This window comes from Schistocerca americana, chromosome 3, assembly GCF_021461395.2.
Source record: "Schistocerca americana isolate TAMUIC-IGC-003095 chromosome 3, iqSchAmer2.1, whole genome shotgun sequence".
Lineage (NCBI taxonomy): Eukaryota > Metazoa > Arthropoda > Insecta > Orthoptera > Acrididae > Schistocerca > Schistocerca americana.
Genome location: NC_060121.1, coordinates 607,109,718 through 607,130,135, shown reverse-complemented (window position 1 = coordinate 607,130,135; position 20,418 = coordinate 607,109,718). Strand labels below are relative to the sequence as shown.

Genomic DNA, 20,418 nt, shown 5'->3' with positions numbered 1-20,418 from the left:
TGTATCATGAATCTGACACATCGAACAAGTAACTAACTAGATGATTCAGTGGCTCAAATATTCAATGAGTAGCCACATTTACTCCTTCCATTTGTTAATTGAATGAGATGTTTGGAAAAAGATGAATAGTCCCTCAATACAAACATTGGCAATGTATTTTAAATTATTTATGTTGTTTGTTCCATAGATACATAATATGCAGATCCTCATGTAAGTAAAAAAGTCAGGAAAATACAGTATACAAAACATATTTTACATAAGAATTAATATGCTTAGATTTTGTGCTTATTTAACATACAGGTATTAACGTATTGATAGTGAAGTTGCTTGCAAAGATATGGACAACACGAAGAAGAAGGGGGGGAAAACTAGAAATTCGTTTTCAGAATAATACAATGGTGAAGTACAATGTATACTACTGCATATAAAACAGTTCCCAAGCTTTTATAGTCAGGCATTATCAAAGAAAACAAAATTACAAATTCAACTTGTTGCTGTTTTTGAGATGTGCAAAAACTGAATATTACATAGAATTTACATCTTGTAATATTATTAAATAACTCTGTGGCAGATTAGAAGGAATTAGTCACCAATAATCCCTTCAGGTTGTTCTAAAACTGTTCTTCATTATGTGACTGCATGGTGTGTGTTCTTTCAGACATGCCTGAAAGAACAGACATCACCCATTCATATAATTGATTCGCCTCGATGAGCAATGAATCCATCTCATTCAGTGTGGATGCGCAATTACATCCGAGCTAATTAGCGAGCATGGAAGACATGGATAGTGACTGCAGATAGGTGGCTCTTGGTGGGAATGTGGGTTGGCTGAGTGGCATGCTGAGATAGTCCACGCAGTTGCAGTAGAGAATGTGTCCAGGTGGTGCAGTGGTTAACACAACTGCCTTGTAAGCAGGAGATCCCGGATTCAAATCCTGGTCCAGCATACATTTTTGCTCATTGTTGCTGCTGCACCTGCTCAAAGTCTTAATGCAGCTGCTACCAACAGTCTGCTCCTTTCCTTTCCTTTCCCCCCTCCTCCTCCTTCAATTTACATAATTGTTTTCCATTAGTAACTTAAGTTTTGTTGGCTGCTGTCAATGTACTGACAACATTTGTTCATTAGTATTTGACCTTTTTTCTTTTCTTCTTTATCCAATTAAATGCTTTTAAGTCTTTATACATAACTTTATTGTTTCTAGTATTGAATTTGTGAAGTAAATTGTATTTTGGAAAAAATAATGTTATTTGCAACAAATTTTAAATGTTAAGTATTTTTTATGTAAAATCCTTTAATAGTCCAGTTCACAATATTTTAACAATCAGTGATCAGAGTTTGGCTTAGCAGTCAGCCAGCTTCAGATTTGAAATGTTTCAGAAAATTGCATGTGAAGGGGGAGAAAAAATGTAAAACTCACTGGCAAATTTAACAGGAAGTAAATGAAGGCAAATATACAACAGTTAATGGAATGCTTACAGGGTCTCGGTACTGTCGAAATGGGTGCAGTGTCTCATTGCTGTCTTCATAAACTTACACTGGTATAATGACGCATTATGTCGAGTTTCTTAATACCTGGTTCATATAAGTATTTTTGGTATTACTTACATAATGTTTCGTCAGTTGCAAAACTTTTCCTGTCCTGTGATCACTTTAGCACACAATCAAGTGCTGTGTTGAAAATGATGTGTTTCGCCCAATCTTGCGATCTAGAAACTGCTTTTATTATATTAACTGGGTTGTTAAATTAGCCAGTGTGCTTTACACTATTTTGCCCTTTATGACCAATTTCTGTAACATTGTTCAGCTAAAACTAGTGATTGACGATTGTTAAAATATTCTGATTTGGACTATTAAAAGTTTTTATATGAAATATCTTTGAAGTTTAACATTTTCATACATCACTTGTCTCCACCCTGACCATGGCAGGGAATAATACATTAAATGTCATTAAGAAACAACCATAGTAGTTAGTATACCAATTCTTGTAACAGGTTGCTGCAGGAAATTCTTGAATTCATAACATACATTTTTATATTTGAAAAACTTTAGTTTGGCATATGAAGGTCCCTCAAATGTGATATCATGTGGCTTTGTGGAATGGGAATAAGCCAGTTTGCTTTAGGTCTCCTGTGTCAAACAACATATGAATTCTAAATAATAATTTGTTTTGGTAATTCAGTAGTTTTATAATCTGCTAGTCTGCTCTTCCTAACTGAATTTGTTATGTTTGACATTGTCAGTCTTTTCTATCATCATATCCTCATTTTTTCCATATGCTGGTAGTAACACCAGAGCCTTTTAAGGTATCACAGTGAGTTGAGTACACTTTCACTTTGTGTATAAAAAGCCTTCTCAATAACATTAAAAAATTCAATCTATGACTTGCTTCAATTAGCATATAAGAAGATAATAAACCAGTCACTGAACCAATCCGGATAATTGCATAAAGAAGTAAGCTGGTTCTTTCAACATTAAGTTCATTGTATGTTGTTTTTCAGGTGTTATACTATTATTGTACTTTCCAGGTGAAGTTAGTAAAGGAATGAAGTCCTTACATAATTATCACCAGGTGTGGAAGCAGTATGGATTTACACCAGAATTTTACAATATCCCCCAGGTATTTGTATAGCCTTTTTAAATTCTAATAATGTACTGGGTGTGTCCAGAAAGTAAGTTGAATGATTGTTTCCTGCCAACCCAGAAGATTACTGTGTTGTGACTGGTGGAGGCTCTTGGGCAGGCAACACATTTCTTGCCAGGTACCTGCTGGCCATTGTCCAGTGTGGATTCCTTGTAGTGTGTACCTGTGTTCAAGTGACACATTGGGAGATCAAAATGCCACAGTTCACTGAACAGCAACATGCCATTAAATTTTGTGTTAAGTTAGGAAAAACAGGCTCAAAGACCGTCACAATGCTTAAACAAGCATTTGGGGATGGTGTGATGTCCCAAAACATGACTTACTGATGGCACAAGATGTTACAGGAGGGTAGAGAGGATGCCGATGACGAACAACAGTCGGGCTCAGGCTCTCAGTGTATACACATCTACAGGTCATCAAGTTAAGTGATTATCTTTTCCTCATAGTTTATGTCTGAAATTTCATGCATGTTTCCATTTAGGACATGTAAACTCACATTTTGTAAGTGTAAATTCGAGCAGTTTGTAATACAGTTTTCATTTCTTCTAAACAGCCAGTACATAACTCATTGAGGCATCAATGTCCATTGGTGACTTACCAGGAGGGTAGCAAGTTGCATATCTAGGATTTTGTCTGCTTTTATAGTTTACATTTTCAGTTTGTCTTGTTAGGATAGGTAGGATGTGTGCATGCTGTGAGTGGACGCAGAAGGAACTGGCCACAGTTTGTGAACAGTTGAATACGCATTTGGCTAATGTCAGTCACCTTCAGGCTGCTGCCTCAGCATGTAATGGTGGGCGGAGAAACGGGCGTGTCGCATGGGACACCTCAGGTGTCACTTGTTTTGCCACAGGCTCTGCTACTGAGGCACCTCCTAGCGTACCCAACGCGGTGGATCTGCCTTCACAGCAGAGTGAGTGGCAGGGGATAATGCATTTACGTCACTCAAGGCGGAGAGCCAATATGGAGTCTGTTTGTCTGGCCTCATGCGTTCATCCTATGAGTGGATAGGTGGCTAATTGTTCATCAGGGCCTGAGCGGGCGTAAGGAGGAAGGGTTTACTAGTTATCAGGAGCTCCAATGTTAGATGTGTTGTCAAGCCCCTTAGTCAGATAGCATTCAGGGCTGGAAAGAAAGCCAATGTGCATTCACTGTGTCTGCTGGGAGGCCTCATTCGAGATGTTGAGGCAGCCTTGCCTGTGGCTCTCAAGTGCACAGGGTGCAGTTGTCTGCAAGTTTTGGCTCATGCCGGCACCAACAACACCTGTGGCATTGATTCTGAGGCCATACTCAGTTCATACAGGTGGAAAAGTGGTCAATGCTGCTGGCCTCATGTGGAGTGCAAGGAGAGCTCAAAATTTGCAGCATTGCTCCCAGAGTTGTTCAGGGTCCTTTTGTTTGCAGCCAAATTGGGGAGTCTCAAGCAGGGGATTTGTCGAGTCTGTGATGGACTCGATGCAAATTTCTAGACCTGCATTATCGGTTAGGAATTTGTAGAACTCCCCTTGTTAGGACAGGGGTGTACTACACATAGGAAGCAGCTGCTTGGGTAGCAGAGTACTTCTAAAGTGCATGTAGTGGTTTTTTTTTTTAGGCTAGGCAGTAGTTTGAAGCACTCTGATGAAGACTCGTCAGTTGATGCACAACAAGGAAAGTCAGACCATGTTCAGGATAAAGACACATTGACTGTCAAAATTTCATTAGTAAATTGTTGAAGTATTCGTAACGAAGTTCCTGAGTTTACTGCCCTCCAGGAAAGTTCTCACTCTCAAATTATTCTCAGTACCGAGAGGCTGAACGGAAGTGGAAAGTTCTGAGATATTTAGCAAGTTGTGGAACGTATATCGGGAAGACAGGTTAGAGGCCATATGAGGGATAATGTTCATTCCATTTGACAAAAATATTCTCTCTATTGGGATCAAAGTTGAGTGTGACAGTGAAGTTATCTGGTCACGTAAAACAGATGTAGGTGAAAACAAGTTAATTGTTGGATGTTTTTAGCGGCCACCCATTTCAATTGTGACAGTTGTAGAGTAATTCAAAGAAAGTCTATGGTCAGTAGCGCATAAATACCTGGATCATGCAATACTACTGAAGGCAACTTTAACCTACCGAGTATTGACTGGGATGTCTATGGATTCATTGCAGGGGTACAGAAAGACAGTCATGCAACTTAGTTTTGAACACAGTTTTCTGAAAACTGTCTTCAGCAGCTAGTTCAGCAGTCCACATGCAGTGGAAGTATCGTAGACCTTGTAGCTACAAATGGGGCAGAGTGTATTGACAACATCGATATAGAAACGAGGAATAGAAATCATGATGTCGCTGTAGCAACTATGCTTGTGAAAGTTGATAAATAAATTGAGAATCCTAGGAGAATGTTTCTGCTAGAAAGAGCAGTTAAGCAGTTATTAGCATTTCGCTTAGACAGACCCACCATGGTTTAATGAGATTTGGAAAATGCTGAGGAAGCAGAGGCTGTTTACTCTCAGCTCAAAAGAGAATGCGCAAATTATGACAAGATAAAGTTAATAGAGTTTCATGCCTCTGTGAAAAGATCTATGCGCAAAGCATACAACTATTACCATCCATCATCCTTTAGCAAAAGACCTGGCAGGGAAACCAAGAAAATTCTGGCCCTATGTAAAATCACCAAGGGGCTCGAAGGCTTCCAACTAGTCACTTGTTGACCAGTCTGGTGTGACAGTTGAAGATACCAAAACAAAAGCTGAAGCTTTAAATTTAACATTGAAAAAATCGTTCACACAGGAGAATTGTACAAACATACCGTCATTTGACCATTGGACAGACTCCTAAATGGATGACATAGTAATAAGCATTCCTGCCATACAGAAACAATGGAAAGAGTTAAAAACAAGTAGGTCACCAGATCCGGATGGAATCCCAGTTCGGTTTTTCAAAGAATACTCTTTGACATTGGCCTCTTACTTAGCTTGTAATTATCATGATTCTCTCACCCAGCTGAGAGTCTGAAGCGACTGAAAAAATGTGCAGATGACTCCTGTGTGTGAGAAAGGCAAAAGAATGGACCCACAAAATTACAGACAAACATTCCTAACATTGATTTGTTGCAGAATCCTTGGTCATATTCTCAGTTCGAATATAAAAAATTTTCTTCAGGCCGAGAAGCTTATGTCCATGAAGTAGCAAGGTTTTAGAAAGCATTGCTCATGTGAAACTCGACTTGCCCTTTTCTCACATGATATACTGCAAACTATAGGTGAAGTACAACAGGCAGATTTCATATTTCTAGACTTCAGGAAAGCATTTGACACAGTACCCCATTGCATACTGTTAGAGGTGGTACGAGTTTATGGAAGTGGCTACAAGATTACTTGGACAAAATTTCTAGTTTGTGTGGTGAATGGCAGCTAGCTTTCAATGTAGAAAAATGTAAGTTAATGTGAATGAGTAAGAAAGACAAACCCGTAATGTTTGGATACAGCATTAGTAGTTTCCTTCTTGACACAGTCATATCGATTAAATGTCTGGGCGGAATGTTGCAAAGTGCTGTGAAATGGAACAAGCATTTGAGGATTGTGGTAGGAAAGGCAAATGGTCGACTTCAGTTTATTGGGAGAATTCTAGGAAAGTGTGGGTCATCTGTAAAAGAGATTGCATAGAGGATCCTAGTATGACCTGTTTTGAGTACTCAAGAACAGGGTTAAAGGAAGACATTGAAGTAATTCAGAGGTGGGCTGCTATATTTATTAATGGTAGGCTTGAATAACGCACAAGTGTTCCAGAGATGCTTTGGGAATTTAAATGGGAATCCCTGGAGGGAAGGCTACATTTTTTTCGAGGAACACTATTGAGAAAATTTAGAGAATCGTCATTTGACTCTAACTGTAGAACAATTTTGTTGCCTGCAAATTACATTGCACATGAGGACCATGAAAAGAACATATACAAGAAACTAGGGCTTACACAGAGGCATGTAGACCATCGTTTTTCCTTTATTCTATTTGCAAGTGGAACAGGAAAGGAGATGACTAGTAGCGGTAAAAGGTACACTCTACCAGGCGCCCATTGGATGAATTGCAGAGTATTGATTTAGATACAGATGTAGGCATAGAAAAATGGTGTGGATGCCCGTCCACATCTCATGTTGACAAGAGTATATGGAAAGTGAAGGAATTTTTGGACTCAGGCTGATGCTTCAGTGTGCAAATTGTAGCAAAACAGTATAACGTACTGAAAACTGTAGTTCATGAAATTCTTACTGAACAATTGGCCACCTGAATATCTGTGTGAAGATAGTTCCAAAGGTCCTCGCAGATGAACAATAGACTGGTCATTTAACATATGTGTGTGATCTTTTGGAGTGTTGGGAAAGTTACCTAAATTTTTTGGATAATGTGATAACGGGATAAAACATGGGTTTTTGAATATGACCCTAAATCAAAAATACAGAGTGCAGAGTGGCACACAAAGGCTTTCCTGAAGCCAGAAAGGGCAAGGATGACGAAATTCCAGGTGAAGTCAATGTTCATTATTGTTTTTTGTTCCAAAGGCATTGTCCACTCAGGGTTTGTGTCACAGGGACGAACTTATCACAGCCAGTTGTACTTGAAAGTCCTTGAAAGACTCCAAAACTTGGTGCTTTACATCAGGAAGGAAGTCAGTGGAAACTGGTAACTCCATCACAGTGATATGCTGTCTTATACCACTTTGATTGTTACTGCGTTCCTGGCCAGGCAAGGTGTGGCAACACTGCCCCAGCCACCATGCAGTCCTGATCTGGCACCAGCATACTTCTTTTTATTTCCTCAGATGAAGAGAAGCTTAAGGGGTCATCTTTTTGGGATGGTAGATGCCTTGAAAGTCACCATGATGAGCTGTCTGAAGGAGGTTCCCTCCAACATGTTCCAGGAAGCCTATCAGAACTGGCAAAATTGCTGGAAAAAGTGTATTGTCATCCCAGGATGCTATTTTGAAGAATACTAAACATTGTACTTTTACTTTCAGTAATTATTCTTTGCTGGTTATTCAACTTATTTTCCAGAAACACCCTGTATAATCCCTGTACCCGTATAATCATGTGAGTGCATAGTAATTACAATCTGAAAATGGTTAACATGATTTTTTTTAACATTTGTGTTATTTGTTGATCTGCAATTTAGAGAATGTCTGTGCCAAAATGTAATAATATTTACCATATTCTTGTTACTGTATTCTGCAAAAATCATAACCATGAAGTGAATAATTTCTACGGAATCAAATGCTCAGGAAAATCAAGTACTCAGTGTATAATTTATTATTGGTGGGTAGTCTGTGAGAATGTTCAGATGTCTGAAACAAATTGTAGACTTTCCTTAGCATGTTTTTCAGAGAATAATTTTGTTAAATGATGCCTTTGATCCTGTCTTTTAAGGATGTTTTTGACAATTTGCTAAGTGAGCAGAGTACCCGGTGATCAAAAAATCAGTATAAGTTTGAAAGCGTAATAAACTATGCAATAAAATGAAAATGCTGGCAGGTCGACAGACACACAAACGAACACAAACATACACACAAAATTCCAGCTTTCGCAACAAACTGTTGCCTCATCAGGAAAGAGGGAAGGAGGGGAAAGACGAAAGGATGTGGGTTTTAAGGGAGAGGGTAAGGAGTCATTCCAATCCCGGGAGCGGAAAGACTTACCTTGGGGGGAAGAAAGGACGGGTATACACTCGCACACACACACATATCCATCCACACATATACAGACACAAGCAGACATATTTAAAGACAAAGAGTTTGGGCAGAGATGTCAGTCGAGGCAGAAGTGCAGAGGCAAAGATGTTGTTGAATGACAGGTGAGGTATGAGTGGCGGCAACTTGAAATTAGCGGAGATTGAGGCCTGGTGGATAAAGGGAAGAGAGGATATATTGAAGAGCAAGTTCCCATCTCTGGAGTTCGGATAGGTTGGTGTTAGTGGGAAGTATCCAGATAACCCGGACGGTGTAACACTGCGCCAAGATGTGCTGGCCGTGCACTAAGGCATGTTTAGCCACAGGGTGATCCTCATTACCAACAAACACTGTCTGCCTGTGTCCATTCATGCGAATGGACAGTTTGTTGCTGGTCATTCCCACATAGAATGCATCACAGTGTAGGCAGGTCAGTTGGTAGATCACGTGGGTGCTTTCACACGTGGCTCTGCCTTTGATCGTGTACACCTTCCGGGTTACAGGACTGGAGTAGGTGGTGGTGGGAGGGTGCATGGGACAGGTTTTACACCGGGGGCGGTTACAAGGGTAGGAGCCAGAGGGTAGGGAAGGTGGTTTGGGGATTTCATAGGGATGAACTAAGAGGTTAGGAAGGTTAGGTGGATGGCGGAAAGACACTCTTGGTGGAGTGGGGAGGATTTCATGAAGGATGGATCTCATTTCAGGGCAGGATTTGAGGAAGTCGTATCCCTGCTGGAGAGCCACATTCAGAATCTGATCCAGTCCTGGAAAGTATCCTGTCACAAGTGGGGCACTTTTGTGGTTCTTCTGTGGGAGGTTCTGGATATGAGAGGATGAGGAAGTGGCTCTGGTTATTTGCTTCTGTACCAGGTCGGGAGGGTAGTTGCGGGATGCGAAAGCTGTTGTCAGGTTGTTGGTGTAATGCTTCAGGGTTTCCGGACTGGAGCAGATTCGTTTGCCACAAAGACCTAGGCTATAGGAAAGTGGCATGGGATTTGGAGTAGGACCAGGTGAATCTGATGGAACCAAAGGAGTTGAGGTTGGAGAGGAAATTCTGGAGTTCTTCTTCACTTTGAGTCCAGATCATGAAGATGTCATCAATAAATCTGTACCAAACTTTGGGTTGGCAGGCCTGGGTAACCAAGAAGGCTTCCTCTAAGCGACCCATGAATGGGTTGGCGTATGAAGGGGCCATCCTGGTACCCATGGCTGTTCCCTTTAATTGTTGGTATGTCTGGTCTTCAAAAGTGAAGAAGTTGTGGGTCAGGATGAAGCTGGCTAAGGTAATGAGGAAAGAGGTTTTAGGTAGGGTTGCAGGTGATCGGCATGAAAGGAAGTGCTCCATCGCAGCGAGGCCCTGGACGTGCGGGATATTTGTGTATAAGGAAGTGGCATCAATGGTTACAAGGATGGTTTCTGGGGGTAACGGATTGGGTAAGGATTCCAGGCGTTCGAGAAAGTGGTTGGTGTCTTTCATGAAGGATGGGAGACTGCATGTAATGGGTTGAAGGTGTTGAACTACGTAGGCAGAGATACGTTCTGTGGGGGCTTGGTAACCAGCTACAATGGGGCGGCCGGGATGATTGGGTTTGTGAATTTTAGGAAGAAGGTAGAAAGTAGGGGTGCAGGGTGTCGGTGGGGTCAGGAGGTTGATGGAGTCTGGTGAAAGGTTTTGTAGGGGTCCTAAAGTTCTGAGGATTCCTTGAAGCTCCGCCTGGACATCAGGAATGGGATTACCTTGGCAAACTTTGTATGTGGTGTTGTCTGAAAGCTGACGCAGTCCCTCAGCCACATACTCCCGACGATCAAGTACCACGGTCGTGGAACCCTTGTCCGCCGGAAGAATGACGATGGACCGGTCAGCCTTCAGATCACGGATAGCCTGAGCTTCAGCAGTGGTGATGTTGGGAGTAGGATTAAGGTTTTTTAAGAAGGATTGAGAGGCAAGGCTGGAAGTCAGAAATTCCTGGAAGGTTTGGAGAGGGTGATTTTGAGGAAGAGGAGGTGGGTCCCGCTGTGACGGAGGACGGAACTGTTCCAGGCAGGGTTCAATTTGGATAGTGTCTTGGGGAGTTGGATCATTAGGGGTAGGATTAGGATCATTTGTCTTCGTGGCAAAGTGATACTTCCAGCAGAGAGTACGAGTATAGGACAGTAAATCTTTGACGAGGGCTGTTTGGTTGAATCTGGGAGTGGGGCTGAAGGTGAGGCCTTTGGATAGGACAGAGGTTTCGGATTGGGAGAGAGGTTTGGAGGAAAGGTTAACTACTGAATTAGGGTGTTGTGGTACCAGATTGTGTTGATTGGAATTTTGAGGTTTTGGAGGGAGTGGAGCTGGAAGTGGGAGATTGAGTAGATGGGAGAGACTGGGTTTGTGTGCAATGAGAGGTGGTTGAGGTTTGCTGGAAAGGTTGTGAAGGGTGAGTGAGTTGCCTTTCCGGAGGTGGGAAACCAGGAGATTGGATAGTTTTTTGAGGTGAAGGGTGGCATGCTGTTCTAATTTGCGGTTGGCCTGTAGGAGGGTGCTCTGAATAGCCGGTGTGGATGTGGGAGAGGAAAGATTGAGGACTTTTATTAAGGATAGGAGTTGACGGGTGTGTTCATTGGCTGAGTTGATGTGTAGGCGAAGGATTAGGTGGGTGAGAGCAAAGGATTGTTCAGTTTGCAACTGGTTTAGGGACTGATGGAAAGAAGGGTTGCAGCCAGAGATGGGAACTTTAAGTGTGAGGCCTTGGGGGGTTATGCCAAATGTCAGACAAGCCTGAGAAAATAAAATATGCGAGCATAATCTGACTAGGGCGAAGGCATGTTTGTGGAGGGAATGTAAATAAAACTTAATGGGGTCGTTGTGGGGGTGTTGTGAGGGTGACATGGTATTAGAAGGTGGAAAGTTTAACATGAGGTTGAAATGAAAAAGAAAGATATTTTTATCACCCTCTCCAAACCGTCCAGGAATTTCTGACTTCCAGCCTTGCCTCTCAATCCTTCTTAAAAAACCTTAATCCTACTCCCAACATCACCACTGCTGAAGCCCAGGCTATCCGTGATCTGAAGGCTGACTGGTCCATCGTCATTCTTCCGGCGGACAAGGGTTCTATGACCGTGGTACTTGATCGTCGAGAGTATGTGGCTGAGGGACTGCGTCAGCTTTCAGACAACACCACATACAAAGTTTGCCAAGGTAATCCCATTCCTGATGTCCAGGCGGAGCTTCAAGGAATCCTCAGAACCTTAGGCCCCCTACAAAACCTTTCACCTGACTCCATCAACCTCCTGACCCCACCGACACCCCGCACCCCTACCTTCTACCTTCTTCCTAAAATTCACAAACCCAATCATCCCGGCCGCCCCATTGTAGCTGGTTACCAAGCCCCCACAGAACGTATCTCTGCCTATGTAGATCAACACCTTCAACCCATTACATGCAGTCTCCCATCCTTCATGAAAGACACCAACCACTTTCTCGAACGCCTGGAATCCTTACCCAATCCGTTACCCCCAGAAACCATCCTTGTAACCATTGATGCCACTTCCTTATACACAAATATCCCGCTTGTCCAGGGCCTCGCTGCGATGGGGCACTTCCTTTCACGCCGATCACCTGCAACCCTACCTAAAACCTCTTTCCTCATTACCTTAGCCAGCTTCATCCTGACCCACAACTTCTTCACTTTTGAAGACCAGACATACCAACAATTAAAGGGAACAGCCATGGGTACCAGGATGGCCCCTTCATACGCCAACCTATTCATGGTTCGCTTAGAGGAAGCCTTCTTGGTTACCCAGGCCTGCCAACCCAAAGTTTGGTACAGATTTATTGATGACATCTTCATGATCTGGACTCACAGTGAAGAAGAACTCCAGAATTTCCTCTCCAACCTCAACTCCTTTGGTTCCATCAGATTCACCTGGTCCTACTCCAAATCCCATGCCACTTTCCTTGATGTTGACCTCCACCTGTCCAATGGCCAGCTTCACACGTCCGTCCACATCAAACCCACCAACAAGCAACAGTACCTCCATTACGACAGCTGCCACCCATTCCACATCAAACGGTCCCTTCCCTACAGCCTAGGCCTTCGTGGCAAACGAATCTGCTCCAGTCCGGAATCCCTGAAGCATTACACCAACAACCTGACAACAGCTTTCGCATCCCGCAACTACCCTCCCGACCTGGTACAGAAGCAAATAACCAGAGCCACTTCCTCATCCTCTCATATCCAGAACCTCCCACAGAAGAACCACAAAAGTGCCCCACTTGTGACAGGATACTTTCCGGGACTGGATCAGATTCTGAATGTGGCTCTCCAGCAGGGATACGACTTCCTCAAATCCTGCCCTGAAATGAGATCCATCCTTCATGAAATCCTCCCCACTCCACCAAGAGTGTCTTTCCGCCATCCACCTAACCTTCGTAACCTCTTAGTTCATCCCTATGAAATCCCCAAACCACCTTCCCTACCCTCTGGCTCCTACCCTTGTAACCGCCCCCGGTGTAAAACCTGTCCCATGCACCCTCCCACCACCACCTACTCCAGTCCTGTAACCCGGAAGGTGTACACGATCAAAGGCAGAGCCACGTGTGAAAGCACCCACGTGATCTACCAACTGACCTGCCTACACTGTGATGCATTCTATGTGGGAATGACCAGCAACAAACTGTCCATTCGCATGAATGGACACAGGCAGACAGTGTTTGTTGGTAATGAGGATCACCCTGTGGCTAAACATGCCTTAGTGCACGGCCAGCACATCTTGGCGCAGTGTTACACCGTCCGGGTTATCTGGATACTTCCCACTAACACCAACCTATCCGAACTCCGGAGATGGGAACTTGCTCTTCAATATATCCTCTCTTCCCATTATCCACCAGGCCTCAATCTCCGCTAATTTCAAGTTGCCGCCACTCATACCTCACCTGTCATTCAACAACATCTTTGCCTCTGCACTTCTGCCTCGACTGACATCTCTGCCCAACCTCTTTGTCTTTAAATATGTCTGCTTGTGTCTGTATATGTGTGGATGGATATGTGTGTGTGTGCGAGTGTATACCCGTCCTTTCTTCCCCCCAAGGTAAGTCTTTTCGCTCCCGGGATTGGAATGACTCCTTACCCTCTCCCTTAAAACCCACATCCTTTCGTCTTTCCCCTCCTTCCCACTTTCCTGATGAGGCAACAGTTTGTTGTGAAAGCTGGAATTTTGTGTGTATGTTTGTGTTTGTTTGTGTGTCTGTCGACCTGCCAGCACTTTCATTTGGTAAGTCACATCATCATTGTTTTTAGATATATTTTTCCTACGTGGAATGTTTCCCTCTATTAAAACTATGGAATAATGTAGATAGAGATGTAAAAATTGACACACATGCTTGGAATGACATGAGGTTTTATTAGAACCACCCCATATTGCTAGACGCGTGAAAGATCTCTTGCGCTCGTCATTTGGTTATGATCGTGTACTCAGCCACCACTTTCGTCACACTTGGCCTTCCAGGTCCCCAGACCTCAGTCCGTGCCATTATTGGCTTTGGGGTTACCTGAAGTCGCAAGTGTATCGTGATCTACCGACATCTCTAGGGATGCTGAAAGACAACATCCGACGCCATTGCCTTACCATAACTCCGGACATGCTTTACAGTGGTGTTCACAACATTATTCCTCGACTACAGCTATTGTTGAGGAATGATGGTGGACATATTGAGCATTTCCTGTAAAGAACATCATCTTTGCTTGTCTTACTTTGTTATGCTAATTATTGCTATTCTGATCAGATGAAGCGCTATCTGTCGGAAATTTTTTGCACTTTTGTATTTTTTTGGTTCCAATAAAACCCCATGTCATTCCAATCATGTGTGTCAATTTGTACCTCTCTATCTACATTATTCCATGATTTATTCAGTTTTCAAATTTATGCTGACTTTTTGATCACCTGGTATGTCCAGCATTTAACAACATTTGTTAATTTTTAAAATATATAACATGCTGTAATATAGATAGTTTACTATTAAATGAATTTCACTTATGTTTCAGGGGGAGGTTGGGACAAATCGGGAAGGTTACCCTTTGCGTCCTGAGCTTGTGGAATCAGTTATGTATTTGTACAGAGCTACACGTGATCCGTATTTGATAGAAGTAGGAAAAGACATCCTTCGGAGCATTCAGCACAGTGCCAGGACCCCATGTGGATATGCTACGGTACTTATGTTACTTGCAGATTTGTATTTGGTAGTGCCAGTCTCATCACAAGACATAGCTTGAACACCTTTGACACAAAAATTCATTCACAGGCTCCAATACATAGTGGAACCATATGATGTTAGGTTTTGGTAGGCATTACAAGTTAGTTCTTGTTTCTAACTACAGTGGTTTCTGAGCTTTGTTTACGCACAAACTCATCAATCTTTCTTCCGATTGAGGAATGCAATGACTGTGTTTCCTACCACTACCCATACACCGTAAACTTACTTTTATTTGCTTATAAAATATCTTTTTGCGTGCAAAAAACATTGTTGAAGAGAATGCTTTTCAGGGAAAGGAAATTCTGTTCTGCTGTGTTTCCTCTGGTTGTGATAAGTAGGTAATGTAAATAAGCATATAAAGGGAATTAGATGTCTGTGTTAACATGCATAGTACTGAAGTTTAACTTCATGGAAAATATGTACCGTATGTTTGATGAATTATGAAAGTTGAATAACATTCAGTATGTTGTATTGTATGTTCTTAATAAGAAACTGCTTAAAATATGAAGGGTACAACAGTATAAACTGAAAGAATAGATCTGTAAGTTCATTCTGTATGTTACTGTTATCTTGATTCTACTAAAAGTCTATGTTGATTAATTGTTTTGTTCCGTGTTGCTGTATTATGGATATCTGTTCCACTAAGTTGCTGTTGTAGAGGTGTTCGTTCCAGATAGGTACCTATATTATTGATATTTATCTCCTAGTATACTGTGTGAGCTTACACTAAGAAAGGTGACACATGGTTAAGATATTGGATTCATATCTGTGAGGACAGCAGCTCAAATCCCCATTCAGCCATTCAGATTTAGATGTTCCATGATTCCCAAGGGCATGAAGCTTTACTGTATGGTTAAATGATGATGGCGTCCTCTTGGGTAAAATATTCCGGATGTAAAATAGTCCCCCATTCGGATCTCCGGGCGGGGACTACTCAAGAGGACGTCGTTATCAGGAGAAAGAAAACTGGCGTTCTATGGATCGGAGCGTAGAATGTCAGATCCCTTAATCGGGCAGGTAGGTTAGAAAATTTAAAAAGGGAAATGGATAGGTTAGAGTTAGATATAGTGGGAATTAGTGAAGTTCGGTGGCAGGAGGAACAAGACATTTGATCAGGCGAATACAGGGTTATAAATACAAAATGAAATAGGGGTATTGGAGGAGTAGGTTTAATCATGAATAAAAAAGTAAGAATGCGGGTAAGCTACTACAAACAGCATAGTGAACGCAGTATTGCGGCCAAGATTGACACGAAGCCCACGCCTACTACAGTAGTACAAATTTATATGCCAACTAGCTCTGCAGATGACGAAGAAATTGAAGAAATGTAAGATGAAATAAAAGAAATTATTCAGATAGTGAAGGGAGGTGAAAATTTAATAGTCATGGGTGACTGGAATTCGGTAGTAGGAAAAGGGAGTGAAGGAAACGTAGCAGGTGAATATGGATGGGGGGTAAGAAATGAAAGAGGAAGCCGCCTGGTAGAATTTTGTACAGAGCACAACTTAATCATAGCTGACACTTGGTTCAAGAATCATAAAAGAAGATTGTATACATGGAAGAAGCCTGGAGATACTGACAGGTTTCAGATAGATTATATAATGGTAAAACAGAGATTTAGGAACTAGGTTTTAAATTGTAAAACATATCCAGGGGCAGATGTGGACTCTGACCACAATCTGTTGGTTATGAACCGTAGATTAAATCTGCAGAAACTGCAAAAAGGTGGGAATTTAAGGACATGGGACCTGGATAAACTGACCAAACCACAGGTTGTACAGAGTTTCAGGGAGAGCATAAGGGAACAATTTACAGGAATGGGGGAAAGAAATACAGTAGAAGAGGAATGGGTAGCCTTGAGGGATGAAGTAGTGAAGGCAGCAGAGGATCAAGTAGGTAAAAAGACGTGGGCTACTAGAAATCCTTGGGTAACAGAAGAAATATTGAATTTAATTGATGAAAGGAGAAAATATAAAAATGCAGTAAATGAAGCAGGCAAAAAGAAATACAAACGTCTCAAAAATGAGATTGACAGGAAGTGCAAAATGGCTAAGCAGGTATGGCTAGACGACAAATGTAAGGATGTAGAGGCATATCTCACTAGGGGTAAGATAGATACTGCCTACAGGAAAATTAAAGAGACATTTGGAGAAAAGAGAGCCACTTGTATGAATATCAAGAGCCCAGATGGAAACCCAGTTCCAAGCAAAGAAGTGAAAGCAGAAAGGTGGAAGGAGTATGTAGAGGGTCTATACAAGTTCGATGTTCTTGAGGACAATATTATGGAAATGGAGGAGGATGTAGATGAAGATGAAATGGATGATACGATACTGCGTGAAGAGTTTGACAGAGCACTGAAAGACCTGAGTCGAAACAAGGCCCCGGGAATAGACAACATTCCATTAGAACTACTGACAGCCTTGGGAGAGCCAGTCCTGACAGAACTCTACCATCTGGTGAGCAAGATATATGAGACAGGCGAAATACCCTCAGACTTCAAGAAGAATATAGTAATTGCAATCCCAAAGAAAGCAGGTGTTGACAGATGCGAAAATTACCGAACTATCAGTTTAATAAGTCACGGCTGCAAAATACTAACGCGAATACTTTACTGACGAATGGAAAAACCAGTAGAAGCCGACTTCGGGAAAGATCAGTTTGGATTCCATAGAAATATTGGAATACGTGAGGCGATACTGACCCTACGACTTATTTTAGAAGCTAGATTAAGAAAAGGCAAACCTACGCTTCTAGCACTTGTAGACTTAGAGAAAGCTTTCGACAATGTTGATTGGAATACTCTCTTTCAAATTCTGAAGGTGGCAGGGGTCAGATACAGGAAGCGATAGGCTATTTACAGTTTGTACAGAAACCAGACGGCAGTTATAAGAGTTGAGGGGCATGAAAGAGAAGCAGTAGTTGGGAATGGAGTGAGACAGGGTTGTAGCCTCTCCCCGATGTTATTCAATCTATATATTGAGCAAGCAGTAAAGGAAACAAAAGAAAAATTCAGAGTAGGTATTAAAATCCATGGAGAAGAAATAAAAACTTTGAGGTTTGCCGATGACATTGTAATTCTGTCAGAGACAGCAAAGGACTTGGAAGAGCAGTTGAATGGAGGGACAGTGTCTTGAAAGAAGGATATAAGATGAACATCAACAAAAGCAAAACGAGGATAATGGAATGTAATTCAATTAAGTTGGGTGATGCTGAGGGAATTAGATTAGGAAATGAGACACTTAAAGTAGTAAGGGAGTTTTGCTATTTGGGGAGCAAAATAACTGATGATTGTCGAAGTAGAGAGGATATAAAATGTAGACTGGCAATGGCAAGGAAAGTGTTTCTGAAGAAGAGAAATTTGTTAACATTGAGTATAGATTTAAATGTCAGGAAGTCGTTTCTGAAAGTACTTGTATGGAGTGTAGCCATGTATGGAAGTGAAACATGGACAATAAATAGTTTGGACAAGAAGAGAATAGAAGCTTTCGAAATGTGGTGCTACAGAAGAATGCTGAAGATTAGATGGGTATATTACATAACTAATGAGGAGGTATTGAATAAGATTGGGGAGAAGAGAAGTTTGTGGCACAACTTGACTAGAAGAAGGGATCGGTTGGTAGGACATGTTCTGAGGCATCAAGGTATCACCAATTTAGCTCTGGAGGGCAGCATGGAGGGTAAAAATTGTAGAGGGAGACCAAGAGATGAATACACTAAGCAGATTCAGAAGGATGTAGGTTGCAGTAGGTACTGGGAGATGAAGAAACTTGCACAGGATAGAGTAGCATGGAGAGCTGCATCAAACCAGTCTCAGGACTGAAGACCACAACAACAACAACATGATTCCCATAAATTATGCAAGGCAAATTCCAGGTTGCTTTTTTATACAGGGAACGGGTGATTTCCTTCCGCAGCCTGGACTAGTGCTCCATCTGTAACAAACTCATTATCAACAGGCCACTAAACCCTAATCTTCCTTTCTTCTTTTTGTGAATTGATATATGATAGTGTATCGAATGTGCAATGTGTTAGAAGCTAAACTCATGTGTTTCATAAAATGAGAACAATGTTTTAGTCTCTCTGTGAGAAGCTTACCAAATTCAATGAAGAAAAGTAGTATTTCTAATTAGTCTCCTTGTATTTTTAGTCTGCTATGGTGCAGGCATGGAGTGCATCATGCGATTGCAGGGTGGCCCAGCAACCAGGTCCTATCCTGAGGCAGTCGCATCAAGCACCTAGGGCAGGAACATCTGGACAACAGCTGATGATGCTAGATTACGTGCAGATGGATGACGTGACAAAGGCAGAGGTCCAGTTGTGTCTATTGGCTGCTGTGAGACACGAATCTTCTTAGTATGTTAGCAGCCTTGTTAATCTCATACCATATGTATTCCAGACAATAAATTTGCCCCCAAAATGCAGACCCAAAAATCAAAAGTAAATTGAAACACTGTGTTCAGACTACAGCCGTTTTTCACTAAACGGCTACCAGATATTGTTGCTGCCTGTGAAACAGTAGTGATAGAGTTTAGTCTGCTTGTATGTTTTTGGGATAGTGGGTTGGGCTAGGTTTTGAGCATGCACCTCACTTCAGTTCATTTTTAAAAAAGTGCTGCAAAAGGTTTAGTTGAAGAATTTGAGGCAGGTACATCCCACAAAACTCAGACAGGAACAGCTGGACTGATGGTAATGATGAATGACCCATACAAGGAATAGGACATGGTAAACGGAAGAATGATTTATACTTTTCTACTTGGAATGTAAGAACTTTGAACAAACCAGGGGCTCTACATGGACTCAAACAAGAGATGGAGAAATACCGCATAAGAGTAGCAGCAATCCAAGAGATCGGATAGAAATTAGATGGTATCATAAGAAGTGGTGATTGTACAATATGGTTTAATGGAGGGGTCAGTGGTATAATAGGTGGCACAGGCTTTCTTATAGACAATAAGTATGAAGAAGCAATCACAAATTTTAACCCTGTAAGTGAAAGTGTGTGCACTTTGAGAGTAGTGGTCCATTTCTTCAACATCGCTCTCATGTGTGTGTATGCACCTACAGAAGATGATAAAAACGAAGTGAAAGACGAGTTTTATAGTTTACTGGAACAGGAATTAGAAGGTATACCAGGGCAAGATGTGAAAATAGTGATACATGACTTCAGTGCAAAAGTGGGAAAAGAAGAAGCCTTTAGAGGAAATGTAAGTCTGCGTGAGATGTCAAATGAAAATGGATGAAGGCTACAGACTTTGCCATGGGCAATGCAATGTTGGTGAAGAGTACGTAGCTACAAAAAAAGAACATTGTGTAAACCACATGGTGCTTGCCAGATAGCACTACTTTTAATCAAATTGACCATGTGGTAATTGACAGGATACATGCATCTGACATCCTTGACATTGATAGTTGCAGTGGGGCTGACTTCATCTTGGATCATTATATGGTAAGTGTGAAATACAGATAAAACATAGCTGTCTTTAGATCCAGAGGAAAGAGAAAAGCCCCACAAAGATACAATGTTTCCAAATTAAAAGATAAAGGAGTATCCAAAAAGTATGAAAGAGAACTGCAGAAGAAATTTTGGCTAAACAAAGTGGGGCTGTGGATAACATTGAAGGGAAGTGGAGAGTGATGCAAGATGTTCCACAAGAAATTGCAGAAGTAGTGTTAGTTACAGAAGAAAGGGTGAAAAGAGCAGGGTAGTTTGGTGAAGATTCTAAAACGACAGTGGCAGAAAGAAATGAGGCAAGAAAGAAAATGACAGACAGGGCAACAAGAGATAATTCAGAAGAATTCATCAAGAAAAGGGAAGAGGAGACAGAATTTGTACTAGAGAGAAACGAG

At 41.7% G+C, this 20,418-nt stretch overlaps 1 protein-coding gene across 1 annotated transcript in view; it reads left to right on the top strand.

Moving 5' to 3' along the window:
- Positions 1–20,418, top strand: part of LOC124605123 (ER degradation-enhancing alpha-mannosidase-like protein 2) — a 123,021-nt gene that overhangs the window by 74,358 nt on the left and 28,245 nt on the right. The window contains exons 6-7 of the mRNA XM_047136599.1: positions 2,527–2,618; positions 14,363–14,527. Coding sequence (XP_046992555.1) covers positions 2,527–2,618; positions 14,363–14,527 — 257 coding nt within the window. The remainder of the gene's footprint in view (positions 1–2,526; positions 2,619–14,362; positions 14,528–20,418) is intronic.